Source organism: Phyllobates terribilis, unplaced genomic scaffold, assembly GCF_046119375.1.
Source record: "Phyllobates terribilis strain yellow unplaced genomic scaffold, ASM4611937v1 Scaffold_11__3_contigs__length_659146591, whole genome shotgun sequence".
In the NCBI taxonomy this organism is placed as follows: domain Eukaryota; kingdom Metazoa; phylum Chordata; class Amphibia; order Anura; family Dendrobatidae; genus Phyllobates; species Phyllobates terribilis.
Window position 1 is genome coordinate 271007926 of NW_027362771.1, and position 25728 is coordinate 271033653.

The window sequence follows — 25728 nt, forward strand, 5'->3', positions numbered from 1 at the left end:
TCCTGAACATTCTTACCCAGACTGTTCTCACCTATCTATGGATTGTTTCCTACAACTCCTTTTGCTAAGTCAAAGAACTTCTACTACCGCTTGCTGTTCCTGCTTGTGCTTCTTCGACCACTGGTTTCCAACAGTGCTACGCCAGTATCTTAACATGAGTTTAAAACACTTTTGAATTAATTCTATGCATATATAGAAATAATTACAACATTTTATTGCCTAAATTTTATTCTATTTTAGAATCTAATGTAAATATTTCATCATGTAAAACAGAATGCTTCACAAATTAACAGAAAAAAAGGAAAAGGAAATTTTATATACAGTTTATAACATGTTTATACACAATGGAAAGCTTTAGCCATGAAAGAAATATGCATATATTTATAGGGGGTGGGGGGGGACGACACAAAACAGAAACTAAAAATGATTTTATATAAAAATATAAAAATTCATTATTTTATTGTTCTAATACTACAAAAAGAAAATAATGTACATAAAATTGAACATAAAAACACCAGTGTAAGTATTACATTCTCTCAATGTACCTTCAAAATAATACTTATTGCGCTTTGCTAATCCATCTGTTTATTCATATTTTACAGTGAAAACAGTATTGGAAAATTCATAGAAGAGATAGTATAAATATGAAAAATATTGAATGACACGAGACCTTTGTGACACATGATCTTCAGAAAAATAGCATTACTAAGTACACTGAATCATGAGCAATGAATTGACAGTATGCACATTTATCAAATGATCTTTCAGCATCATATAAAAACTAGGCAATAAATGCAAACATCCACAATGAATTATTCATCTAAATATATTAATGCTATTGGCATATCACAAACCTAACAATGTTAAAAGTAGCTTTAAAGAGTATCTTTCAATTGCCAAAACTTTTTCAACTGATGCCATTGTTGTCTTGAATCTAGCATTGTTTATCTTGGGTTCCCTTGCTTCACCATTCCTGGGATATGGTTTACTTTTCCTGAATTTAAAGAGGTCTTTTTAACCAAGTAATGAGTATTCATTGTCTCGTCCCCAAGAAGACTCTGACAGAGAAAACGCCCAGATTGCCAAAAAGGTTAGATTAGTACATAGATAAAAGGGGGGTGTATTTCAGGAGATGAGAGGTGCAGGAACAAAAAATAAGCAATGCCAGATTCAGGAGAACAGTGACATTTACAGCTGGTTAGCAAAAATACATATCTATGGAACTCAACAAGTCCTTTTTAAGACAAGAATCAAAATGCAGCTTTTGTAGCATTTGAGCCAAATACAGGAGTGGATCAAAAAGAAAGAAACGTTGATAAGAAAAATTTATACCTCTTATTTCTTGTAACTACTTCTGGGTTTGGCTCAAAACAATGCTACAAAAGCTGCACGTATGATCTTGGCTTAAAAGGGCTTGGAAGAATCAACTGAAAGGCTTCAATGTATAATGGGTATGAAGGGGAGAGTTAAGACACTTAGACCCCACCAATCAACCAATAATTGAAAATCCAGATAAACCCCTTCATATAGACATTTCTTTAATCTTGACAATCAGTGAACTATACAATACTGTGGTCAAGGGAAGATTGTATTTATTTTAATATTTACTAAATGGCACTGAGTTATGGTTCACTGTGAGAGGACCGGGGATTCCAGCACGAGTATAATAATGGACATTACTAATAAGGGACATAATTTGTCTGTGAATCAAATTTCTTGGGAAACAAAACACGAGAAGAGAAGAATATTGAAATTGGAATACTGTATGATCTGCTCCTCGCTACTGTCAAGCTATCATGACTTTTTAAAAATACAATTCATCTGTACTTTGCCACAGCAGTTTGCATGTGTTATACTGTACATTAACATAAAATGTTGTATTCCTGCATTAGCTGTAAAAAAAGACTGTTATGTGCTTTTCTGTCATATGCAACCATGCACCATGTTGCTGAATTAAATAAATTTGTGTTAACGATGCACAGATTCTATAATTGTCAATGGAACAAATTGACAAGAGCATGAGCTATTGGACTACATTTAGTGGGCAAGTGTCTGATGGCTAGAATTGTGGCAAATGATATACAGGGGCAAGGTAAGGATGGGCAAATGGTACTCCAGTGCAGTTACATACACTTCAATAAAATTGTGCAGTGCAATAGAATTGTACATTTACTAGATCACAAGTAAATATCTGGATCTGGTGGACAATATAATAGGGAAATACTGCACTCCTAAGGTATTTGGATGCTTGGATAGGGACCAACTCCCGTAGAATTCAAATGAAAAATAATCCGGCACTCCCAAGTTTTTGATGTAAAATCCAAATCTTTAATTGCATGGTGCAATGTAGTGTATAATTTATGTGACATTTCGGTCAACTTGACCTTTTTCAAACATCACAATTATTGTGGGGCCACATACATCACGTTATAGAGGCTGCGCTGTAGGAAACGTGACCATTGTTGCCAGGAGTAAGGTTCTGCCCACAGCGCAGCCTCTATAACGTGATCCATGTGGCCCCACAATAATTGTGCATGTTTGAAAAAGGTCAAGTTGACCAAGACATTGCGTAAATTTTTCAACATCAAATACTTGGGAGTGCCGGATTCTTTTTCATTTAAATATCTGATGGCGATATAGGTGACAGCGTACATGGGGGACAATGCTGAACTCTAGAGGCCACATAAACAGATCAATCATTCAAACAGTATTGCAAGCTTTAGTTTGTGTTAAAAGACCAGATAAAGCTGAAAAAGAGAAAAAAAATGCCTTGTAGACAAATTAAACTAATACATATAAATATGCTGAATCCTCATGTCTCGTTTATTGAGTTGTATGAAAGTTTTATTTCTTTTCCTTCAGAGATTAAACTGGTTGATGGCTCTTCGGTATTGCTTTGCCTTTTTTTGGACTAACACAGTTTAATGAATTTTAACTAAAGATTGCATAAACATTAAACCTAATCACTTCCTGTCTTTTCTCCACTTTTTTTTTATTATTCATGATAGCATGTGTAATTACATTTTGAACCATTCACAAATTATTATTTGCTCACTTCTTGATAAAATTAACTAGCCCTTGATGCATCATGTAAAAAAAAAAAATAAGAAAATTATGTTTTGGTTATAACATACAAACAGACAAAAATAAGTAAATCCAGCAAATCCATTTTAAATTATGGATATAAACATATTTAAAGTTTTAATAAAATAGATAAGTTATGTACATAATGCCAAACCAGTCCATACGTTGTTGATACTTCATAAGATATGGTGACTTAAAATGATGGCTGAATATACTTAATTGTCTTCATTACTCATGTAATTATTGCGGATAGAGTCTTAAACAGTTCCAAGTAGAAAACTTATGGTTGTATTATGTGCCTTGGCATGCGCTGATGGTCTGATTTTCCACGTGACTTACGCTCCTGTGGGTTTATATGTTTCCATTTATTTGCAGACATTTTCAGTTTTCTCTTCCTTTTATCTGTGCACCATACTTTTTCACAATATTCCTCAACTTTTTGAAAATTACTATATCCAATCAACTGCAAGAACTCTTTATACCATTGTTTTGATGACTGGGGAATGATTGGCTGTCCGGGACATGGCATTTTTTGGAGTGTAACTTCTTCTTCTTCCTCTTTATGAAACATGTCATCAACACGCTCTTCTTCAAAAATTTCCAGAGTCATTTTTCTAATTGTATGGACATAAGAATTCTCCACAGTTTGGCAATAATATATCCCAGCATCTGATTTTTGCAATTTTAGAAATAGAAGTCCAAACGCTGTCATTATAATTCTTTCACCTGTTTTGACCTAAAGAAAAAAAAACAATGTTCTAATCACTATAATAATTGTTTTAAAAAATACTTGGAATAAGAATGTATACAGTATTAAGGGGGTTGTCTTGGACTTTAATATTGATGGCCTATCCTTAGGATAGGTGATCAATGTTTGATTTTTGGAGGTGCAACACTCAGCACCGCCACTGATCAGCTGCTTCCGGTTGCCAGATGCAGCTGGAACTGCTCAGTTAAGCAACTGCACAGCGGAGCTCCATCTACTGTATATTGGCCATGGCTGAGTATTGCACATTCGCCTCCTATTCTAATAAATAGAGGGTGGATGTGCAGTACCTGGCCGCCACCAATATTCTATGCAGTGCAGCCCCGTAATTGAGCAGTTCCGGCCGACACCAGGAATAGCTGATTGGCGGGGGTGCCGGAGTTGCACCCCCACTGATCAGACATTGATGACCTATCTTAAGGATAGGCCATCAATTTTAAATCCCTTTGAAGACTATGAATGTGAGGTACAGTACCAGTCTGTGGGCATAAGTAGCACTTCATCTAGCATAACATTTTTCTAACTTTCCAGCTGACTTTCAATCATTTGATAATTAGAATGTATATTAAGAAACTAATTAAAAAGCAAATATTAACAGTTATACTTACAGTAATTGCAATTTTTAATTATAAAAATGCTGAAAGGTGGGACTACCGACCAGATGTAAATGTCAAACAGGGTAGTAGGTAAAATAAAATGTAACTTTTATTTATAAAGGTTAAAAAGAACCAGGAGGGCTCACAAAGGACACTACAAAAATCTAAAAAGAAAACGACAATCACACAAAATATATGTAGTCACCTAACACAGAAGAGAGAAAATATATTCTCTAGCGTTGTATCCTAATAAATGTGATAGTGACACAATGAAGGCAAAATATATGAGAAAACAACAATCTCACCGTGAGTTGGAGTAGGACCTTACTCCACCACCAACCACATAGGAGATAATAACGATGGGGGGGGGGACAAAAATTACCCACACAATACCCACAAAATATCTCATGTGTAATATAAAATGAAGGGGGATCTAATGCACATGTCTAAAAATGTCTCCCTACGCGTTTCATGCCTTAAATCATCAGTGGAGGGTGGGGAAGAAGGATAGCCATAATGGCTGAGATCAATAGGGATTCCAGAAAAAATATGGAAATGGATGTGTGTAGGGAGACATTTTGAGGCATGTGCATTAGATCCTTCTTCATTTTATATTACACATGAGATATTTTGTGGGTATTGTATGGGTAATTTTTGTCCCCTGTCATCGTTATTATCTCCTCTGTGGTTGGTGTGCTCCTTCCTGGATATACACCGGCAAAGTGGGGATCCTATCTGGCATGAGTAAGGTCCTACTCCAACTCACGGTGAGACTGTTCCTTTCTCATATATTTTGCCTTCATTGTGTCACCATCACATCAATTAGGATACAACGCAGGTTTAATAAGTAGGATTTCTTGCCTTATAAATGGGGTTGGGACCATCAGTTGTGTTGTGCAGAAGTCTGGTGGATACACAGCTGATAGTCCTACTGAATAGACTGTTAGAATTTGTATTATGGCAAGGAAAAAGCAGCTAAATAAAGAAAAACGAGTGGCCATCATTACTTTAAGAAATGAAGGTCAGTCAGTGTGAAAAATTGGGAAAACTTTGAAAGTGTCCCTAAGTGCAGTTGCAAAAACCATCAAGCGCTACAAAGAAACTGGCTCACATGAGGACCGCCCCAGGAAAGGAAGACCAAGAGTCACCTCTGCTTCTGAGGATAAGTTTATTTGAGTCACCAGCCTCTGAAATCGCAGGTTAAATGCAGCTCAGATTAAAGACCAGGTCAATGCCACACAGAGTTCTAGCAGCAGACACATCTCTTGAGCAACTGTTAAGAGGAGACTTTGTGCAGCGGGCCTTCATGGTAAAATAGCTGCTAGGAAACCACTGCTAAGGACAGGCAACAAGCAGAAGAGACTTGTTTGGGCTAAAGAACACAAGGAATGGACATTAGACCAGTGGAAATCTGTGCTTTTGTCTGATGAGTCCAAATTTGAGATCTTTGGTTCCATCCACCGTGTCTTTGTGCGACGCAGAAAAGGTGATTGGATGGACTCTACATGCCTGGTTCCCACCGTGAAGCATGGAGGAGGAGGTGTGATGGTGTGGGGGTACTTTGCTGGTGACACTGTTGGGGATTTATTCAAAATTGAAGGCATTCTGAACCAGCATGGCTACCACAGCATCTTGCAGTGGCATGCTATTCCATCCGGTTTGCGTTTAGTTGGACCATCATTTATTTTTCAACAGGACAATGACCCCAAACACACCTCCAGGCTGTGTAATGGCTATTTGACCAAGAAGGAGAGCGATGGGGTGCTATGCCAGATGACCTGGCCTCCACAGTCATCAGACAAGAGCACAATTGAGATGGTTTGGGGTGAGCTGGACCGCAGAGTGAAGGCAAAAGGGCCAACAAGTGCTAAGCATCTCTGGGAACTCCTTCAAGATTGTTGGAAGACCATTTCTGGTGACTACCTCTTGAAGCTCATCAAGGGAATGCCAAGAGTGTGCAAAGCAGTCATCAAAGCAAAAGGTGGCTACTTTGAAGAACCTAGAATATAAGACATATTTTGAGTTGTTTCACACTTTTTTGTTAACTATATAATTCCACATGTGTTAATTCATAGCTTTGATACCTTCAGTGTGAATATAAAATTTTCATAGTCATGAAAATACAGAAAAATCTTTAAATGAGAAGGTGTGTCCAAACTTTTGGTCTGTACTGTATATATAATGTATTAGCTAAGTTTTCTTAACTCTTTGTGAGGAGAAATAGAAATTAAAACAGCAATTTTGCTGTTGTTTTTATGCTTTAAATGTTTCACTAAATTTACTGTAAACTATTCAGTGGGTCAGTGTGGTAATAGCCTCAAATTTTTTATTGCCACAAGGCTGACAAGAGAAACTGCACCATACCATTTGTTGTGCAATTTCTCCTGAGTAAGCAGATATCCCAAATGTGATGGAAAACTACTGTTTGGGCGCAAGGCAAGGCCTGGAAAGGAAGGAACACCATTTGACTTTTGGAGTGCAAAATTGGCTGGAATAAATAGTGAACGCCATGTCGCATTTGCAGAGCCCCTGATCTGCGTTAGCAGTGAAAATCCCCCACAAGTTACTCCATTTTGGAAACTACACCTATCAAGGAACTTATCTAGAGGTGTGATGAGCATCTTGAACCTGCAGGTGCTTCACAGAATTTTATAACATTGAGCCGTGAAAATTAAAAAATAAATGTTTCACGCAAAAATTATGCTTTAGCCCCAAATTTTTCCTTTTCACAAGGGTAACAGGAGTAGTGTTGAGCCACCCCCGTAGTGTTCGAGTTCGGTTCGTCGAACACCCGTGTGTTCGTCGAACTGTTCGTCGAACACCTTCGAACACCGTTAAAACCAATGGCAGGCAAACAAAAACACATAGAAACACATAGAAAACACCTTCAAAGGTGTCCAAAAGCTGACAAACTGCTCAGAAGACACAACTAACACATGGAAAAGTGACAAGTACATATAGTCATGCGAAAAGAAAAGAGGTGGAGGAGTAAAAGGAGGGGGAGACACAGATATAGGCATGTCATGCCCTTCTAAAATCCAAAAAGTGAGAAGCCGACACGTTCAGTCCGCTCCTGCCCGTGCCACCTCCGCGTCGCCGGGTTTGTGCCAGAGCCGCGGTGAACCCTGATGGCCAGCCCCCCTCTCCCAATACTGGTGCCTGTCCGCTGGTGGGTCGAGCGAGCCCCCCTGTGGTGGAGGCAGCTCTAAGCTTTTTAATTTAAATTGTCTCTCTAATTTGAATGAATACACTTTAAATCCATTTACAAGGATCTATTTGAGGGCAAGTCTCATGCCAGCAGCCGCGTAATTCCAGCTCCAGTAGCGTCCACTAAAGCTGCTGCAGTTAAAAAGCTTTTATAAGGATCGAGCTCGGCTGTCCACCGCAAGGCATCCTACTGCCAGTCCCAGCCCCTATGCCTTGGGGTGCCTCCTGATGCTCTTCACTGAGTATCCCATGGTCCCGAAGCATTTCCTTTGAAAAAATTAAGTGTCTAAACTACAGGTGGTGTAGCTTGCTTAACAGCCGGGATAATCCGCTGACTAGCAGACACTGCTACTAGGCACAAAGTATTTCCTGGGCTAGATGCAGTTAAAAATTTGTAATTAGATACTCTCGTTGGATGCTGAGAAAGCATTCCATAGAGTCTCCTGGCACGCCATATATGATTCTTTTAAAAAGCTTGGGGTAGGGGTCTAGGGGACCCTTTTATAGCCAAAATCACGGCCCTGTATCACAATACGTCACCTATGCTGAAGATAAATGGAACTGTAGCACCCTGAGGGCTCGGTTGCTACAGAGGTATTGCACCTCACCCAGAGGTGTGATATCTCACTCTCAGGTAAGGATGGAGTGTGGATCAGGACCCGACACCTGCATGCATTACACCACATTGCCGTGGGGCAGGGCGACCAATATGCCTCTGAGATGGGCACGACAGTCCCTGTCCCTGGCTGGAGTGGGGGGAGGGAACACTGAGGAAGGGGAACCCTGTAGTGCAGGAGCAGGGAGGAAGCAGTTCCTGGGTGCATTGAGAAGGGAGTATAAAAGGTGGGCACCATCTTAGTTCAGTGCTGAGAAGTCTGAGCAGAAGTGGCAGGGAGCAGGGGCTCTGCATGAGCTCTGCTCCGGAGGCGGGCCTAGTAACAGAGGCCCAGGCCTGGAAGAGGGAGAAGGAAGGAAGAGGAGCGGAGAAGGCTCCAGGAACGAGGAATGAAGGGATCCCAGGGGTGCGGACGGGTGAGTCGCCACCGCACGCCCGAATCCACCTGCGTGGAGGGGTCAGGCCAAAGGGGGAGACCGGTCCCCGAAACTAGTGGAGGCAGGAAACGACCCTCAGCTAGAAACCGGAGGCTGTGACATTTTATGTGGCGCAGCCCCTCGCTACACCCGCTAGGAAGGCACCACATAGGGTCAGGGAAACTGGCGCCAAGTTTACCAAGAGGAGGCCCGAGGCAGCCGGACAGAAGGGTTGGTAAGAAAGGCCAGACAAAGGACACACAAAGGGGGTCCTGAGAAGCGCTCCAAAGTTATCTGGGAGTTGTCTGAGCCCCTCACCTGGTGAGCACAGTACGACGTGGGCAGCCGTTACCTGCAGACGTGGTCTGGATAATAAGAACTGTGAGTAAAGGCCCTGGACTGCATCACTGACTCCGTGTCGTTACTGCTGCTGCCCTGCACCATCACCCCCATCCTCCGCATACACTGCCCTGAGGCTATACTCCTCCCGTGGGGAGTTATGCTACGCTCTGCTGCACCCACAACACCAGCCTCAGCGGTCTGCCCTGCAGCGGCGGATCACTCTGACCGCAATCCACGGGTGGCGTAGTCGGACATTTAAACATCAAAACCACATAAATAGTTCCGCCACTGGTTTGACCACCCTGAGCCACGGAACCGGGTCGCCGCCACGAAGACTACAACCACCAGCATCCACCAAAAAGGGTCCGGCTCCGGGTGTCCCAAGGCCCAGGGGGTGCATCAGAACATTTTCATCACCTTTCACAATCACCAATGGGACAAGGCAGGGATGTCCTCTGTCCCCTCTCTTATACATCCTAGTGACGGAGCACCTGCTCTCATCAATTCGCCATAACCCCAATATTAGGTGGATTGAGGTAGGAGGCACCGAGTACAAGTGCTCTCTATTTGCTGATGATGTACTAGTATATATCACTCAATCACATATATCCATCCATGCTGTTATGGCTGAAATAGATTACTTTGTTACATGGTCAAATTTTAAAATCAATGCAGCGAAGTCTGAGGCCCTCGATGTCTCCCTCCCCAAATCCATATAGGATTCCATCCAGTCCAACTTTCCCTTTGCCTGGCCCTCACAGGGTATCAAATACTTAGGAATTCCTATTCATAGAGACCTCTCCCATCTATGTTATCTTAATTTTGGGCCCTTTATTGAACAACTCCATACAAACCACGGTTGGCAAGTTAGAACTGTAAGATTCACTACGTGAACCACTGGTGTTTTGTGGAAAAGCACATGTACACTGAGTTCCAAATTATTATGCAAAAAGTGTTTTGGAGTGATAAGGGAAGAATTTGTTTGTTTGTCAGTTAAACTTATTGATGGTGATGTGTGTCAGGGCTCTTTATATCACTGTAAGCAATTGCAGACACCTGTGCTAATTAGTTTGGCAGGTGTGTCCAATGAAAGGCAAGACTACTTAAGAAGGCTGTCTCACATTATTAAGCAGCCTACATTTTCTGCCAAAATGGGAAAGAAAAAGGATGTGTCGGCTGCTGAGAAGCAACAAATTGTGGAGTGTTTAGGTCAAGGCATGACTACAATCAACATTGTGCGATGATCAGGATGAAGTGTCTTGGCAATCAAGAAGTATGTAGCTGATTCACAGTACACACGTGTGCGTGCTGATAAGGGCAAATTGAGGACTCTTTCCTACAGGCAATTACGTCAGGTTGAAAGAGCAGCGGCAAAAAAGCCTTGTCATAGCAGCAGACAAGTTTTTGAAGCTGCTTGTGCCTCCAACGTCCCCCGAACAACAAGATGCAGGGTCCTTCAGAGGTTTGCAGCTGTGCATACGCCATCCTGTCGACCTCCTCTATCCACTTCACACAAGCAGAAACGGCTCCAGTGGGCCAAACATTACATGAAGACTGATTTCAAAACTGTTTTGTTCACGGATGAGTACCGTGCAGCGCTCGATGGTCCAGATGGATGGAGTGGAGGATGGCTGGCTGATGGACACCCCACGCAAACACGGCTACAGCGCCAACAAGGAGGAGGTGGAGTAATGTTTTGGGCTGGAATCATGGGGAGAGAGATTGTCGTCCCCTTTAGGATCCCTGAAGGTGCTAAAGATGAACTCCATAATGTATGTGGATTTTCTCAAACAGCACTTCCTGCCATGGTTCAAGAAGAAGAACCATGTATTTCACAGCAAGATCATTTTTCTGCATGATAATGCACCATCTCATGCTGCACATAAAACATCTGCATCTCTGGCTGATATGGGCATAAAAGGGGACAAACTTATGGTGTGACCCCCATGCTCCCCTGACCTCTACCCCATTCAGAACCTTTGGAGCATCATTAAAAGGAGTGTCTATGATGGCGGGAGGCAGTTCACATCTAAGCAACAGCTCTGGGAGGGTATTCTGTCCTCATGCAAAACAATTGAAGCAGAAACCATCCAAAACCTGACAAATTCAATGGACGAGAGAGTTCAGAAGCTCCTTTCGAACAAGGGGTCCTATGTGAAAATGTAACATCACCTAGAATAAAGTTTTGAGTTGAAAACTGTTTGATTTCAGTTTCTAACAACCTGCTAATGCTTATAATTTCAAAAATGACCATTTTTTGGTCTTTATTAAAATGAAAAGGTTGATTGAAAAGTTTGGGGGATCTAAGAGTGTGGCAACCCAGTAGTCATGATTACTTCGAATTCTGACAATATGAGGGTCATGCTGCAGGTAGTGCAGCAAGAAGGCACTTATGTGTCTTGCGCATCTCGGAGCCCCAAAATTATTTTCCGGGCTAGATGCAGCTAAAAATTATTATTAATTTTAAATCTGGTGAAGCTTTAGTATAGATGGCCTAATAGGATCAGTGCTGCACACTGCTACAAAGCCCAAATTATTTTCCAGTCAAGATACAGATAAACATGATTAGTAATTTTAAATCTGGTGGAGCTTATTATAGATGGCCTAATAGAATCAGTGCTGCACACTGCTACAAAGCCCAAATTATTTTCCAGCCAAGATACAGATAAACATGATTAGTAATTTGAAAGCTTAAAATGGTTGGTAGGGTGATTTTAACCAATCATCAAGCTTTTATTCTCCCCAGGATGACACAGGGGTAGAAAAGTCGTTTCGGATCCATGATTTGTTCATCTTTATGAACGTGAGTCTGTCTACATTATCAGTGGAGAGCCGCGTGCGCTTATCTGTCAGCACACCACCAGCAGCGCTGAACACACGTTCAGACAGAACGCTGGCTGCGGGGCATGACAAGATCTCCAAGGCGTAAGTGGCTAGCTCCGGCCATTTATCCAGATTGGAAGCCCAAAAAGAGCAAGGGTCCAGTAACACAGTCGTGGCTTCAATGTTTACTTGGAGATACTCCTGTACCATCGTCTCTAGGCGTTGACTATGTGTCAGACTTCTTGTCTCCTGTGGCCTTGCAAAGGATGGGCTAAAAAAGTGGTGAAATGATTCCGCAAAATTGATGTTACCAGCAGATACTGTGGTTCTGTTACGGTTTGAGTGCTGAACACTTGACGGTCCCACGGTTGGCAAGTTGGAACTGTGAGATTCACTACGTGCACCACTGGTATTTTGTGGAAAAGCACATGTAAGATTCTGCAACAGTCTCTGCTGATACTCCTGCATGCGTGCATCCCTTTCTATGGCAGGAATAATTTCTGCAAATTTACTTTTGTACCGGGGATCTAACAGTGTGGCAACCCAGTAGTCAGGATTATTTCAAATTCTCACAATTCGAGGGTCATGTTGCAGGTAGTGCAGCAAGAAGGCACTCATGTGTGTTGCGCATCCAGGAGCACCAAGTCCCTGTTGTGTTGGTGGCGAGGTAACAATCATGCTTCCTTCCTCTGTCCTCTCCCCCCAACTTCGCACAACAGAAATGTGATCAAGGTCTCCCTCATCTGATGAGTCTTCCATCAGTTCGTCCTCCACTTCTTCCTGGGCTCCTGCACCTTCCTCACTAGTTTGGCTGCTACCATGCACCCTGGTAAAACCATCTCCCCCACCCTCACATGCCTGCCGCCTTGGTGCTGCCGACCGTCTGGACCTTGCAGATGTTAGCCCTTCTGCATACAACTCCTCCTCCTCTACTTCCTCCACCTCCTCTTGTGCCACCACCTGACTCCGAATTCTGTTTAACATGTGCTCCAGCATGTAAATCACCGGAATAGTCATGCTGATAATGGCATCGTCAGCACTAAACATCTTCGTCGCCATTTCAAAACTGTGCAGAAGGGTGCATAGGTCCCTGATCTGAGACCACTCCTCCAGCGTGATTGCCCCACCTCTGAATCTCGTTGGCCCAGGCTATACGTCAGAACGTATTGCACCAGGGCTTGTCGGTGCTGCCACAGTCGCTGCAACATGTGCAGAGTTGAATTCCACCGGGTAGGCACATCGCATTTTAGCCGGTGAAGTGGCAGGCCCAACGACTTCTGTAGAGATTTAAGTCGCTGAGCTGCGGGATGCGAACGGCAGAAGTGAGCACACAGCGACCGTGCCCTCTGCAGAAGGCCATCTAGTCTGGGATAGTGGGCTAAAAATTGCTGGACAACCAGGTTCAACACGTGAGCCATACAAGGCACGTGTGTGACATTGCCTCGGCGAAGGGCCGCACCCAGATTTGCAGCATTGTCGCACACGGCCTTCCCTGGTTTCAGGTCCAGTGGAGACAACCATTCATGAAATTGGTTCTCCAGAGCTGACCACTCACATTTCCCAGACATTTCAATGTAAAAACCGCCTGATGACGTTGAGCCCTACTGCCAGCATAGTAAGGAGGTGTGCAGGATCCCTTCTGCGCAGTTAGAAAGCTTGTGGCATGACCAGACAGGCTTTGGGTGCAGGTGGAAGACCGAGAGGAGGTTGAGGAGGCAGAAGCAGTGGAGGAACTTTGACATAAAGAGGATTGACGCACAACTCGTGGGGACGGCAAGACTTGGACAGCAGCCCCTTGTCCTGCTGTCACCATAGTTACCCAGTGCCCAGTCAGCGACATGTAACGCCCCTGTCCATGCCTACTCGTCCAAGTGTCTGTGGTGAAATGCACCCTGTCACACACAGAGTTTCTCAAAGAAGCGGTGATGTTGTGTGCGACATGCTGGTGGAGCGCAGGCACACCTTTCTTTGAGAAGTAGTGCCGACTGGGCATCTGGTACTGGGGCACTGCGACGGACATAAGGTCTCGAAAATCCTCTGTGTCCACCAGGTGGAAAGGCAGCATTTCTGTAGCCAAGAGCTTGCAGATGGTGAAATTCAACCTCTTAGCTTTCTCATGGCTAGGAGGAAATGGTCTTTTACTTGTCCACATCTGAGGGACCGAGGGCTGGCTATTGTGCTTAGACGGGGTTGATAAGGGTGTCCCCGGCAAACTGCCGGTCTGTGAGGAAGATGCAGGCGGACATGTTAGGTTGCCTTGATCCAAAGGTGGTGCTATCGATGTCGGACAGCGCTCAACACCAGCTGGTGTTACCACCTCCAAAGAAAATGATGACCTGCCAATCACGCTGGCTGTTGCGGGTAAAGAGGTGGCAGGTCTGCGCCCCAAAACAGGTGTGACTGCTGTCCCCCCAGTCACAGAGGATGAAGAGGCCGCGGATGCACAAGATATGGCAGACGGTGGTTGGCCCGGCCGGCTAGGCCGCATTGTAGCACACTGAGCTTCCCACTGCAACTTATGCTTCATGTCCATGTGCCGGTTCATGCATGAAGTACTCAAACTATGTATTTTTTGGCCTCTACTTAGCTTTTGCTGACAAATGTTACAGATAACACGAGTTGGGTCATCTTTATCGATCTGAAAAAATGCCCAGGCTATGCAAGGCTTAGCACCCATGCGACCTGAAGAGCCACCACGACTTGTGGTGAGAGGCAGAGTTGTGTTTGAGGATGCAGTTGTTGACGTGCTTCCAGTACTACGTCTCTGTCCAGGAAGGCGCAACCTGACCTCGTCGTCACTAGCATCTTCCTCCACCTCCTCTGCTGACCTCATCTCTTGGCTGACTGTGGGTTGACAGTAAGTGGGATCTCCAACCTCATCATCATCACCCTGTGCGTTATCACACCCGTCGTCCTCAGAGCCAACCTGTTCCTGCCCTGACAAAAAACTAAAGTTGTCGCTCCAATCAGGTATTTGAGTCTTATCATCGTCTTCCTCATTGTCTCCACCAACAGGAGTTACAGTTTGGGAATGAGGGTCTACATTATGGTCAGAACCTTCTGAGTCTGGTCCTGGATCCGACTCATAAAGATTCTGGGCATCAGTGCAGATCATTTCCTCGTCTGGATTCACAGAAGCGCTGGAGTCGACCTCTGATTCCCAGGCTATAGTATGAGTAAACAGCTCTGCAGACTCAACCATCTGTTCTACCTCATACTCAGACGGGCAGCTGGAGATTTGGGAGCTGTGAGGAAGCAAGTGCGATTGGGGTGACACCTTTGAGGACTGGAGTATTTGTGATGTTGAAGTTGATGTGGAGGAGAGCCCACTTATAGGAGCACTTGATATCCGTTGAAGCACCTGCTGTTTTTGTGCCTCATCTGGAATTTGTAGCGATTGGCGTGGCCGTAAGAAAGGGATCTTATCACATTGTCCGCTAAAAGAAGTAGACATTTTAGTTTGGCTGGAAGATGGTCTTTCTTCTGCAGATGTTACTGTTGCTTTAACACCTACCCCACGGACACAACCTTTTTTCCCCTTCCCAACACGCCTATTCCCCTTTCCACCAGCAGCAGGCCTTTTTCCACTCATTTTGGTGGTTAACTAATTCACAACTCTGGAGTTGTTTGCACAAAAAAACAATGGATGGGAACCGAGCAGAGCTGAGTGGCCAAACTGTGGTATTAGGCCAAAACTATTGGCTGGGTTAGATGCAGAAAAAAATTATATTCAATTTGCAACCTGATGGAGGTCTGTATAGATGGATTAATAGAACAAGTCCCACACACAGCTAGAAGCCCAATATTTTTTCAGAGGTAGATGCAGAAAAAAATATATTCAGTTTGCAACCTGATGGAGGTCAGTATAGATGGACTAAAACAACAAGTCCCACACACAGCTAGAAGCCCAATATTTTTTCAGAGGTAGATGCAGAAAAAAATATATTCAGTTTGCAACCTGATGGAGGTCAGTATAGATGGACTAATACAACAAGTCCCACACACACCTAGAAGCCCAATATTTTTTCAGAGGTAGATGCAGAAAAAAATATATTCAGTTTGCAACCTGATGGAGGTCTGTATAGATGGATTAATAGAACAAGTCCCACACACAGCTAGAAGCCCAATATTTTTTCAGAGGTAGATGCAGAAAAAAATATATTCAGTTTGCAATCTGATGGAGGTCTGTATAGATGGATTAATAGAACAAGTCCCACACACAGCTAGAAGCCCAATATTTTTTCAGAGGTAGATGCAAAAAAAAATATATTCAGTTTGCAACCTGATGGAGGTCTGTATAGATGGATTAATAGAACAAGTCCCACACACAGCTAGAAGCCCAATATTTTTTCAGAGGTAGATGCAGAAAAAAATATATTCAGTTTGCAACCTGATGGAGGTCTGTATAGATGGATTAATAGAACAAGTCCCACACACAGCTAGAAGCCCAATATTTTTTCAGAGCTAGATGCAGAAAAAAATTATATTCAATTTGCAACCTGATGGAGGTCAGTATAGATGGACTAATAGAATGATGCTATGCCCAAAAGATTTTACTTCACTAGGTGCAGTAAAAAAATTGGTATTCTATACACAGGTGGTATATCTTGCAACACAGATAGGCTACTCCACTGACTAACACACTCTGCAATAGGCCAAAAAGGATTAGCTTTGCTAGATTCAGCCAAATGCTGTTAAAAAAACTTGCACAGCACTGGCACAGACCTGCCTGGCAAAAACTGATAGGAACTGATGTAACCTAGTCCTGAAAAGAACTCCAATTACAATTAGTCTTTACTCCCACAATCTATCTATTTAAGAGCACAGACCTGCCTGATAAAAGTCGTAGGAAATGCTGTAACCTAGTCCTTAAAAGGACTGCAATCACAACTATTCCCTACTCCCAAGCTATCTGTAGATTTGTGCGAAAATTGACTTGAAATTAATAAGGTATAGCGCACACAGCAACAGCGGTGCCGTCTAACACGCAGCTGCAGCAGTGAGAAAATGGTGGCGACGGGGAAAATGGCTTGGTCTTATAGGGCAAGGACATGTGACATACACTGCCAATGACACATGCCCTTGCTTGTGTGAAAAAAAGCACTTCGCTCCGTGTGTGCGCTGCTGATAGGCTGACAGATTGCACCTCCCCACTGCAAATGCGGGAAAGAGAAAAAAAAATGGAGATCTTCATTGTTCCTGCAGAGATCCATCCCCTGCCCCTCCCCCCACCCCGCTGTACACTCAAACTGCGTATTAACATTAATTTTCATCATTACTGAGAAAAAATCCAGTTATGATTTTGGTGCACGAACAGTTATCGAACATAACCTCGAACAGCCGAATTTTTCTCAAATTGTTCGTGTTCGCCGAACGGCTCGAACACCCCCCAAAACAGCTCGAATTTGAGATTGGCGAACAGTTCTAGTAGAACAACGCTCATCTCTAAACAGGAGAAAATGAACCCCATAATCTGTTGTGCAATTTCTCCTGAGTACACCAATACACCGTATGTGGTGGAAAACTACTGTGTGGGCACACAGCAGGGCTTGAAAGCGAAGCAATAACAATTGAATTCTGGAGTTCAATTTTGGCTGTAATAGATTACGGATGCCATTTCATATTTGAAAAACCCCTGCCAAAACAGCAGATACCACAAGTGACCCCATTTTGGAAGCTACACTTCTTGAGGAATTCATCTACAGGTGTAGGGAGCATTTTTAACCCTCAAGCGATTCACAGAAACCTGAGTGGGGCTTTTTTGTGTGGATTATGTTGAAGCTTTTATTGGAACATTTTACATAACATTTTGGATCACATTTATTGCGCTCTTCGCTGAGCATTTACATCAGGGTTTCCCTTTAAATCTCTGAATATATACAGAAAAATACAGATACTGAGAATTACACCCAATATACAGGACAAGGGAAGTGGTATTGTGTAGTGTCTATATAGAATAATACAGATACTGAGAATTTCACCCAGTATACAGGACAGGAGAAGTGGTACTCTGCAGTGTATATATACAGAATAAGGGTTCGCTCTCATCTGCGGGAAAAAAATGATCCTATGTTGATCCAGAAAAGTAGGACGAGAGTACAATGCGATTTTTCTCACATAGCATCCGTATGACATGAGTATTAAATCCGTATGCAATACGTTTTTAACCTCTTTTACACACTGTAACTCTCTATGTAATTTCAAGCTAGTTTTCAAACTAATAAAGCAATCTTACATTTAGATATAGATAGATAGATAGACTGCAAGAAAGATGTCCATGAGATACATAATTAGTGTTGTGCGTGTGTAGTTTATTGGACATGTATATAGCTAATAAATAAATGAAAAAAAATCTGCTATCTTTCATCACTGCTCTCAGTGTGAGAAATTTCCATGGCCCCTTCCCAGCCTTCCCAGCCTTCCCAGCCTATTAATATCAGCCCGCAGCTGTCTGCTTAGCCTTTGCTGGTTATTAAAATTAGGGGGGACCCTAAGTTTTTTTGGGTCCTTGCATTTTAATAACCAGTTAAAGCTTTGTAGACAGCTGTGAGATGATATTATTAGCCTGGGAAGCTTCATGCTTACTGCCCCCTTCCAAGGCTACTAAAACCAGCTCTCAGCTGTCTGCTTTCCCTCAGCTGGGTAATAAAAATAAGAGGACTCCACACCATTTTTTCTTTTCTTTCTTTATTAGCTAAATACATGTACAGTAAGCTACACACGCTAAGCACTGATTATATATCTCACTGACATCTCTCTATCTTTCAATTCTGACAGGTCACACTGTGAATTTACTGTACTTGGCTGATAACATGTCGGGTTTCCCTTGAGATGGGTGCGTAAAAATCGTGCGACACAAGCATGGTCCGTGGGCTGTGCGTTTTTTTTCTTGCACCCATTGACTTGCATTGGTGAGTCTTGACCGTTTTACGTGGCCATAAGCAGCATGCTGCAAATTTTTCCTCATTTCCAGGTGAGGAAAAACTCTGAGATGAACATTGCCTAATTGAATAACATGGCTGCGAGCGCAATTCAGTTTTTCTCACATTGCACTCTATGATTTTATACGTAGATGTGAGCGTACCCCAATATAGACACTGAGAAGTACCCCCAGCATACAGGACAGAAAAAGTGCTACTGTGCAGTGTATATACAGTTGAAACTAAAAGTTTACATACACTATATAAAAAGACACATATGCGTATTGGGCAAAGCTGAAAAGGAAGGTGCGAGCAAGGTGACCTACAAACCTGGATCAGTTACACCAGTTTTGTCAGGAGGAATGGGCCCAAATTCTGACCAACTATTGTGAGAAGCTTGTGGAAGGATATCCCAAACGTTTGACCCAAGTCATTCAGTTTAAGGGCAATGATACCAAATACTATTGAAATATATATTTAACTTTTGACTTTGCAGTAAGTAATAAAAATGCCTTAAAACATTCTCTCTCTCTCATTATTCTGGCATTTGGAAATATTAAAAATGATGGTAATCTTAACTGACCTAAAACAGGAAAGGTTTATTCTGATTTCTTATCAGATATTGAAGAAAACATGCATCTGTGTCTTTTTACAACCCCTGGCAAAAATTATGGAATCACCGGGCTCAGAGGATGTTCATTCAGTTGTTTAATGTTGTTGAAAAAAAGCAGATCACAGACATGGCACAAAACTAAAGTCATTTCAAATGGCAACTTTAGGGCTTTAAGAAACACTTATAGAAATCAAGATTAAAAATGTGGTACTCAGTAAGGGTAATTTTTTTCAGACCAAGCAGACAGAAAAAATTATGGAATCACTCAATTCTGAGGAAAAAATTATGGAATCATGAAAAACAAACACACAAAAGAACACTCCAATACATCACTAGTATTTTGTTGCAACACCTCTGGTTTTAATAACAGCTTGCAGTCTCTGAGGCATGGACCTAATGAATGACAAACAGTACTCTTCATCAATCTGGCTCCAACTTTCTCTGTTTGCTGTTGCCAGATCAGCTTTACAGGTTGGAGCCTTGTCATGGACCATTTTCTTCAACTTCCACCAAAGATTTTCAATTGGATTGAGATCTGGACTATTTGCAGGCCATGACATTGACCTTATGTGTCTTCTTTCAAGGAATGTTTTCACAGTTTTTTCTCTATGGCAGGATGCATTATCATCTTGAAAAATGATGTCATCATCCCCAAACATCCTTTCAATTGATGGGATAAGAAAACTGTCCAAAATATCAATGTAAACTTGGGCATTTATTGAAGATGTAATGACAGCCATCTCCCCAGTGCCTTTACCTGACATGCAGCCCTATATCATCAATGACTGTGGAAATTTGCATGTTCTCTTCATGCAATCATCTTTATAAATCTCATTGGAACGGCACCAAACAAAGGTTCCAGCATCATCACCTTGCCCAATGCAGATTCGCGATTCATCACTGAGCATGATTTTCATCCAGTCATCCACAGTCCTCGATTGCTTTTCCTTAGCCCATTGTAACCTTGTTTTTTTCTGTTTAGGTGTTAATAATGGCTTATGTTTAGCTTTTCTGTATGTAAATCCCATTTCCTTTAGGCGGTTTCTTACAGTTCGGTCACAGACATTGACTCCAGTTTCCTCTCATTCGTTCCTCATTTGTTTTGTTGTGCATTTCCTGTTTTGGAGACATTTTGCTTTAAGTTTCCGGTCTTGACGCTTTGATATCTTCCTTGGTCTACCAATATGTTTGCCTTTAACAACCTTCCCATGTTTGTATTTGGTCCAGATATTAGACACAGCTGACTGTGAACAACCAACATCTTTTGCAACATTGCGTGATGATTTACCTTCTTTTAAGAATATGATAATCCTCTCCTTTGTTTCAATTGACATCTCTCATGTTGGAGCCATGATTCATGTCAGTCCACTTGGTGCAACAGCTCTCCAAGGTGTGATCACTCCTTTTTAGATGCTGACTAACGAGCAGATCTAATTTGATGCAGGTGTTAGTTTTGAAAATGAAAATTTACAGGGTGATTCCATATTTTTTTCCTCAGAATTGAGTGATTCCATAATTTTTTCCCTCTGCTTGGTCTGAAAAAAATTACCCTTACTGAGTACCACATTTTTAATCTTGATTTCATTTAGTGTTTCTTAAAGCCCTAAAGTTGCTATTTGAAATGACTTTAGTTTTGTGCCATGTCTGTGATCTGCTTTTTTTCAACAACATTAAACAACTGAATGAACATCCTCCGAGCCCGGTGATTCCATAATTTTTGCCAGGGATTGTATATAGTGCATGTAAACTTCTGGTTTCAACTGTATACAGATACTGAGAATCATACAAAGTATACAGGACAGAACAAGTGGTACTGTGCAGTGTATATGTACAGAATAATACTGATAATTACACCCCATATACTGGACAAGAGAAGTGGTACTGTGCAGTGTATATATAGAATAATAAAGACACTGAAAATTATACCCAGTATACAGGATAGAAGTGGTACTGTGCAGATATATACTGTATATATATAAAATAAATATATATATCTATAGTATATACTGTAAATACTCTCATATATACAGTGAAGGAAATAAGTATTTGATATTGCTGCTGCTTTTGTTTGCCCACTGACAAAGACATGAAGAGTCTATAATTTTAAGCGTAGGTTAATTTTAACATTGAGAGACAGAATATCCCCCAAAAAAATCAAGAAAATCACATTTTATAAATTAAATTTATTTGCATTTTGCAGTGAGAAATAAGTATTTGATCCCCTGCAAACCATTATGAGTTCTGGCTCCTACAGACCAGTTAGACGCTCCTAATCAACTTGTTACCTATATTAAAGACAGCTGTCTTACAGTCACCTGTATAAAAGACTCCTGTCCACAGACTCAATTAATCAGTCCAACTCTAACCTCTACAACATGGGCAAGACCAAAGAGCTCATAATTAGTGTTGAGTGAATTTGTTTGGCATTTCAAATTCAGGTTCGTGTTCAGGGTTCCGGCTTGTTCACGCCAAAAAATCAGCTCCGCCTATGAACATCCCTGATTTGCAATGCTGTCACACAGATGTTATTTGCATGATAGCGTGTCAATTTCTAAGTTATTAGAAAATGAAAGAAACACAAGGTGACTGTCAATCTTCCTCGGTCTGGGGCTCCATGCAAGATCTTGCCTCGTGGGGTAAGGATGATAAGAGAGGTCAGAAATCAGCCCAGAACTAGACAGGGGGACCTGGTCAATGACCTGAAGAAAGCTGGGACCACAGTCTCAAACATTCCCGTTAGTAACATACTACGCCGTCATGGATTAAAATCCTGCAGGGCACACAAGGTCCCCCTGCTCACGCCAGCACATTTAAATTGTATGCACATGGTGGGGGAAACATCATACTTTGGGGGTACGTTTCTGAAAAGGGGACAGGACTGTATTGAAGGGAGGATGGATGGGATTTTGGCAAACAACCTCCTTCCTTCAGTAAGAGTATTGAAGATGGGTGGTGGCTGGGTCTTCCAGCATGACAATGACCCGAAACACACAGCCAGGGCAACTAAGGAGTGGCTCCGTTAGAAACATTTCAAGGTCCTGAAGTGGCCTAGCCAGTCTCCAGACCTGAACCCAATAGAAAATCTTTGGAGGGAGCTGAAACTCAATGTTGCCCAGTGACAGCCCCGAAACCTGAAAGATCTGGAGAAGATCTGTATGGAGGAGTGGGCCAAATCCCTGCTGCAGTATGTGCAAACTTGGTCAACAACTATAGGAAATGACTGACCTCTGTAATTGCAAACAAAGGTTTTTGTACCAAATATTAAGCTTTGTTTATCTATTGTATCAAATACTTATTTCATGCAATAAAATGCAAATTAGTTATGTAAAAATCATGCAATGTGATTTTCTGGATTTTTTATTTTATATTCTGTCTCTCACAGTTCAAATGTACCTACGATAAAAATTACAGACATCTACATTCTTTGTAGGTGGGAAAACTTGCAAAATCAGAAGTATCAAATACTTATTTCCCCACTATAGATAGTTATATAGATATATAGAGAAATAGATAGATAATCAACATGAGAAACTTTTTTCATTGTTATTTGAATTTTGTAACTAAATTTCTACAAATTAACCTCTACAATATTTATTTTTATCATACCTCATCTTTCTTTGCTTCATGAGCTTTCTGCACAAACCAGATGACTTTAGATTGTAAAGATCGAGGCATGCATTCCAATAAAGTGCTGTTATGTTCTACACCATATGCTGTATACTCCTCGGTTTTTCCTAGACTTTCACCTAGACCATCAAGAGAAAAATACAAAAGAAATGTGAAATTCATTTGTGTGATTATTATTAGTTTTTTTAAAAGATAAGATACAAGCTTTTATTTTGGAATCCTGTAATATGATAGTGATGACTAAATGTTCTGTGTCCTCATAGTGTCCTCATATACAAACAGATGTAACATTTTTGAAAAGAACATTTCTACACCATGAACGTTTGAAGGTGAAGCCCCCGGTCTGTAGGATAAAGGGAGCTCATGGGAATATAGGACTTAGTATTTGTTTTCTAGCCTGATGAGATTTATATGTTAAGCTATTGTGTTTTTTGTTTGCATTACATCAAAGGTTAACTGAGTCATCAGGGTGAAGCTGGCAAAGTTGCTGGGCAAAATATAGGGACTTGGAGATGGCTTTTCCTGCCTGATATGGACTATGGGATTGGTGGATGCTGCAAGAAGGCGGTTTTTTACCCTTATTTAAGCAAAAGGCTCACTGATCGCAGTGTCATTTTCACAGGAATTCTGAAGATTTCCCCGTCCCACCCACCTTAATTTCTGGACTTACACGTCGCATTGCTTTATTGAAGGGAGGTAACACACAGCTCTCTGGCTGTGTGTTTTTTATTAAGTATTTAAGAATGGACTGGATAATTGACTTAAGTCAAGTAAGGACTTTGTTGTTGTTGGTGTTATTATTAAAGTTATGTTAGATTTTAAAATAATTATTTCTTGGTTTATTATCCTTAATAAAGCACTGTGGCCTTGTTTTATCCAACCAGTTGTAGAGTCTTTCATTATTAAAGGAAAACCTTAGTTAAATATTTAGTGTAATTAAAGGGGATATCCGGGACTTCATGAAAAACAAAAAATGTGGATAAGCACTAACAGGCAGGTAATTGCAACTTACCTGCCTGTTGTGCATGGCGCCGTTCTTCCCCGGCGCAGTATGGTCACAGACCACTCCTGCCGGGATTCTTATGCCGCTGCTGACGTCACATCTACAGAGCAAAGGTTTATTTTCCGCTTCGCTCTGTAGACGGGGCGGGGCTTCTGACATCATTCTGATTGACAGCCTGATGCCTGCTTCCTAACTGGGGGTGCCGGCTGTCAATCAGAATGACGTCAGAAGTCATCCCCTTTCGCTTTGAAGATGCAGCTGAATTCCCGGCAAGAGCGGTCTGTGACCTCTCTGTCGGGGAAGAACGGCGCCGGCAAAGCAGGCAGGCAAGTTGCAATTGCCTGCCTGTTAGTGCCTAGCCACATTTTTTGTTTTTTCCCTAAAGTCCTGGATATATCCTTTAAGTTAAGAATAGTCCTTAAATTCTCAGCGGTCGGCGCTCATAGCAAGTGAGCACTTTTGCTACACACAGCAGGGCTGAAAATCAAATAAACACATACTTGGTATCCCCACATTCAGAATCACCCGATCTATCAATATATAAAAATAATTAATCTGATCGGTAAACGGCATTTCGAGAAAAAAATCAAAACCCCAGAATTACGTTTTTTTGGTTGCTGCAACATTGCAATAAAATGCAATGACAGGCGATCAAAAGATCATATGTACCCCAAAATGGTATAAATAAAAATGTCATCTTGGCTCGCAAAAAATAAGCCATCACCCGACCCGAGATCCAGAAAAATGGAGACTCTACGGGTATCTAAAAATAGTGACTTTTTTTTTTGTGAACTTTCGATTTTTTTTCACCACTTAAAAAAGAACCTATACATGTTTGGTATCTACAAACTCATAATGCCCTGGAGAATCATAATAGCAGATCATTTTTAGCATTTTCTGATCATGGTAAAAAAAAAACAATTGTGGAATTTCATCGCACTTTGAATTTATTTCCCGTTTTCCAGTACATGACTTGGTAAAACCAATAGTGACGTTCAAAAGTTCCACTCGTCCTGCAAAAAACAAGCCCTGACATGGCTATATTGATAGAAAAATAAACAAGTTATGGCTCTGGGAAGAAGAGGAGCAAAAAACAAAAATGCAAAAACGGAAAAAAACAAGGTGGTGAAAGGGTTAAACATAAGAGGAATCCAATTAACAGTGGCTCAGTGGATTTCCATGTTTCTTTGTAGCATGTTGTCCTGGGTTCAAATGCCACTGAGGACAACATCTGTAAGGAATTTGTATGTTCCCCCCAAGTTTGCATGGGTTTCTTCCCACACATCAAATATATCCTAATGGGAAATTTAGATTGGAATGATAATGTCTGTAAAGCGCTGTGCAATATGATAGCGCTATGTAGATAAAATGAACAGTCCTTTATAGTCAGCTACCAAGTTTTATGTATAAATCCCTAATACAGCACCCATTGCCTGTGTTGACAGCCAATGCTTCTCTAAAAGCATTTCTACTAGTGGAGAATATATTGCCTTCCAGAGGCTTATGTCTATGGATCTGTAATTCAGAACTGTACGCACTCTGTGTCACCATACAAGGTCTGCGCATGCAGAAATAGTTATCAGATGATAGCACTGATCTAACAAGGAGAGCACAGGAAGTGATGTCAAGGCAAAACAGGAGAGAGCTAAGTTTACATTTTATTAAACATTTATTTAAAGATGTAAAAGAAAAGAACACAGGAAGATCAGCAATGT

At 41.7% G+C, this 25728-nt stretch overlaps 1 protein-coding gene across 2 annotated transcripts in view; it reads right to left on the bottom strand.

Annotated features, from left to right (window-relative positions):
- Nucleotides 1–288: 288 nt before the first annotated feature.
- The window catches only part of SEMA3E (semaphorin 3E), a 312174-nt gene continuing 286734 nt past the window's right edge, over nucleotides 289–25728 (bottom strand). Inside the window, exons 16-17 of one of the 2 annotated variants that reach the window (XM_073652328.1) lie at nucleotides 22990–23129; nucleotides 289–3820 (exon numbers count right to left, since the gene is read on the bottom strand). In XM_073652328.1, coding sequence (XP_073508429.1) covers nucleotides 3365–3820; nucleotides 22990–23129 — 596 coding nt within the window. In that variant the 3' untranslated portion in view covers nucleotides 289–3364. The remainder of the gene's footprint in view (nucleotides 3821–22989; nucleotides 23130–25728) is intronic. The other variant, XM_073652327.1, reaches the window with a different exon arrangement.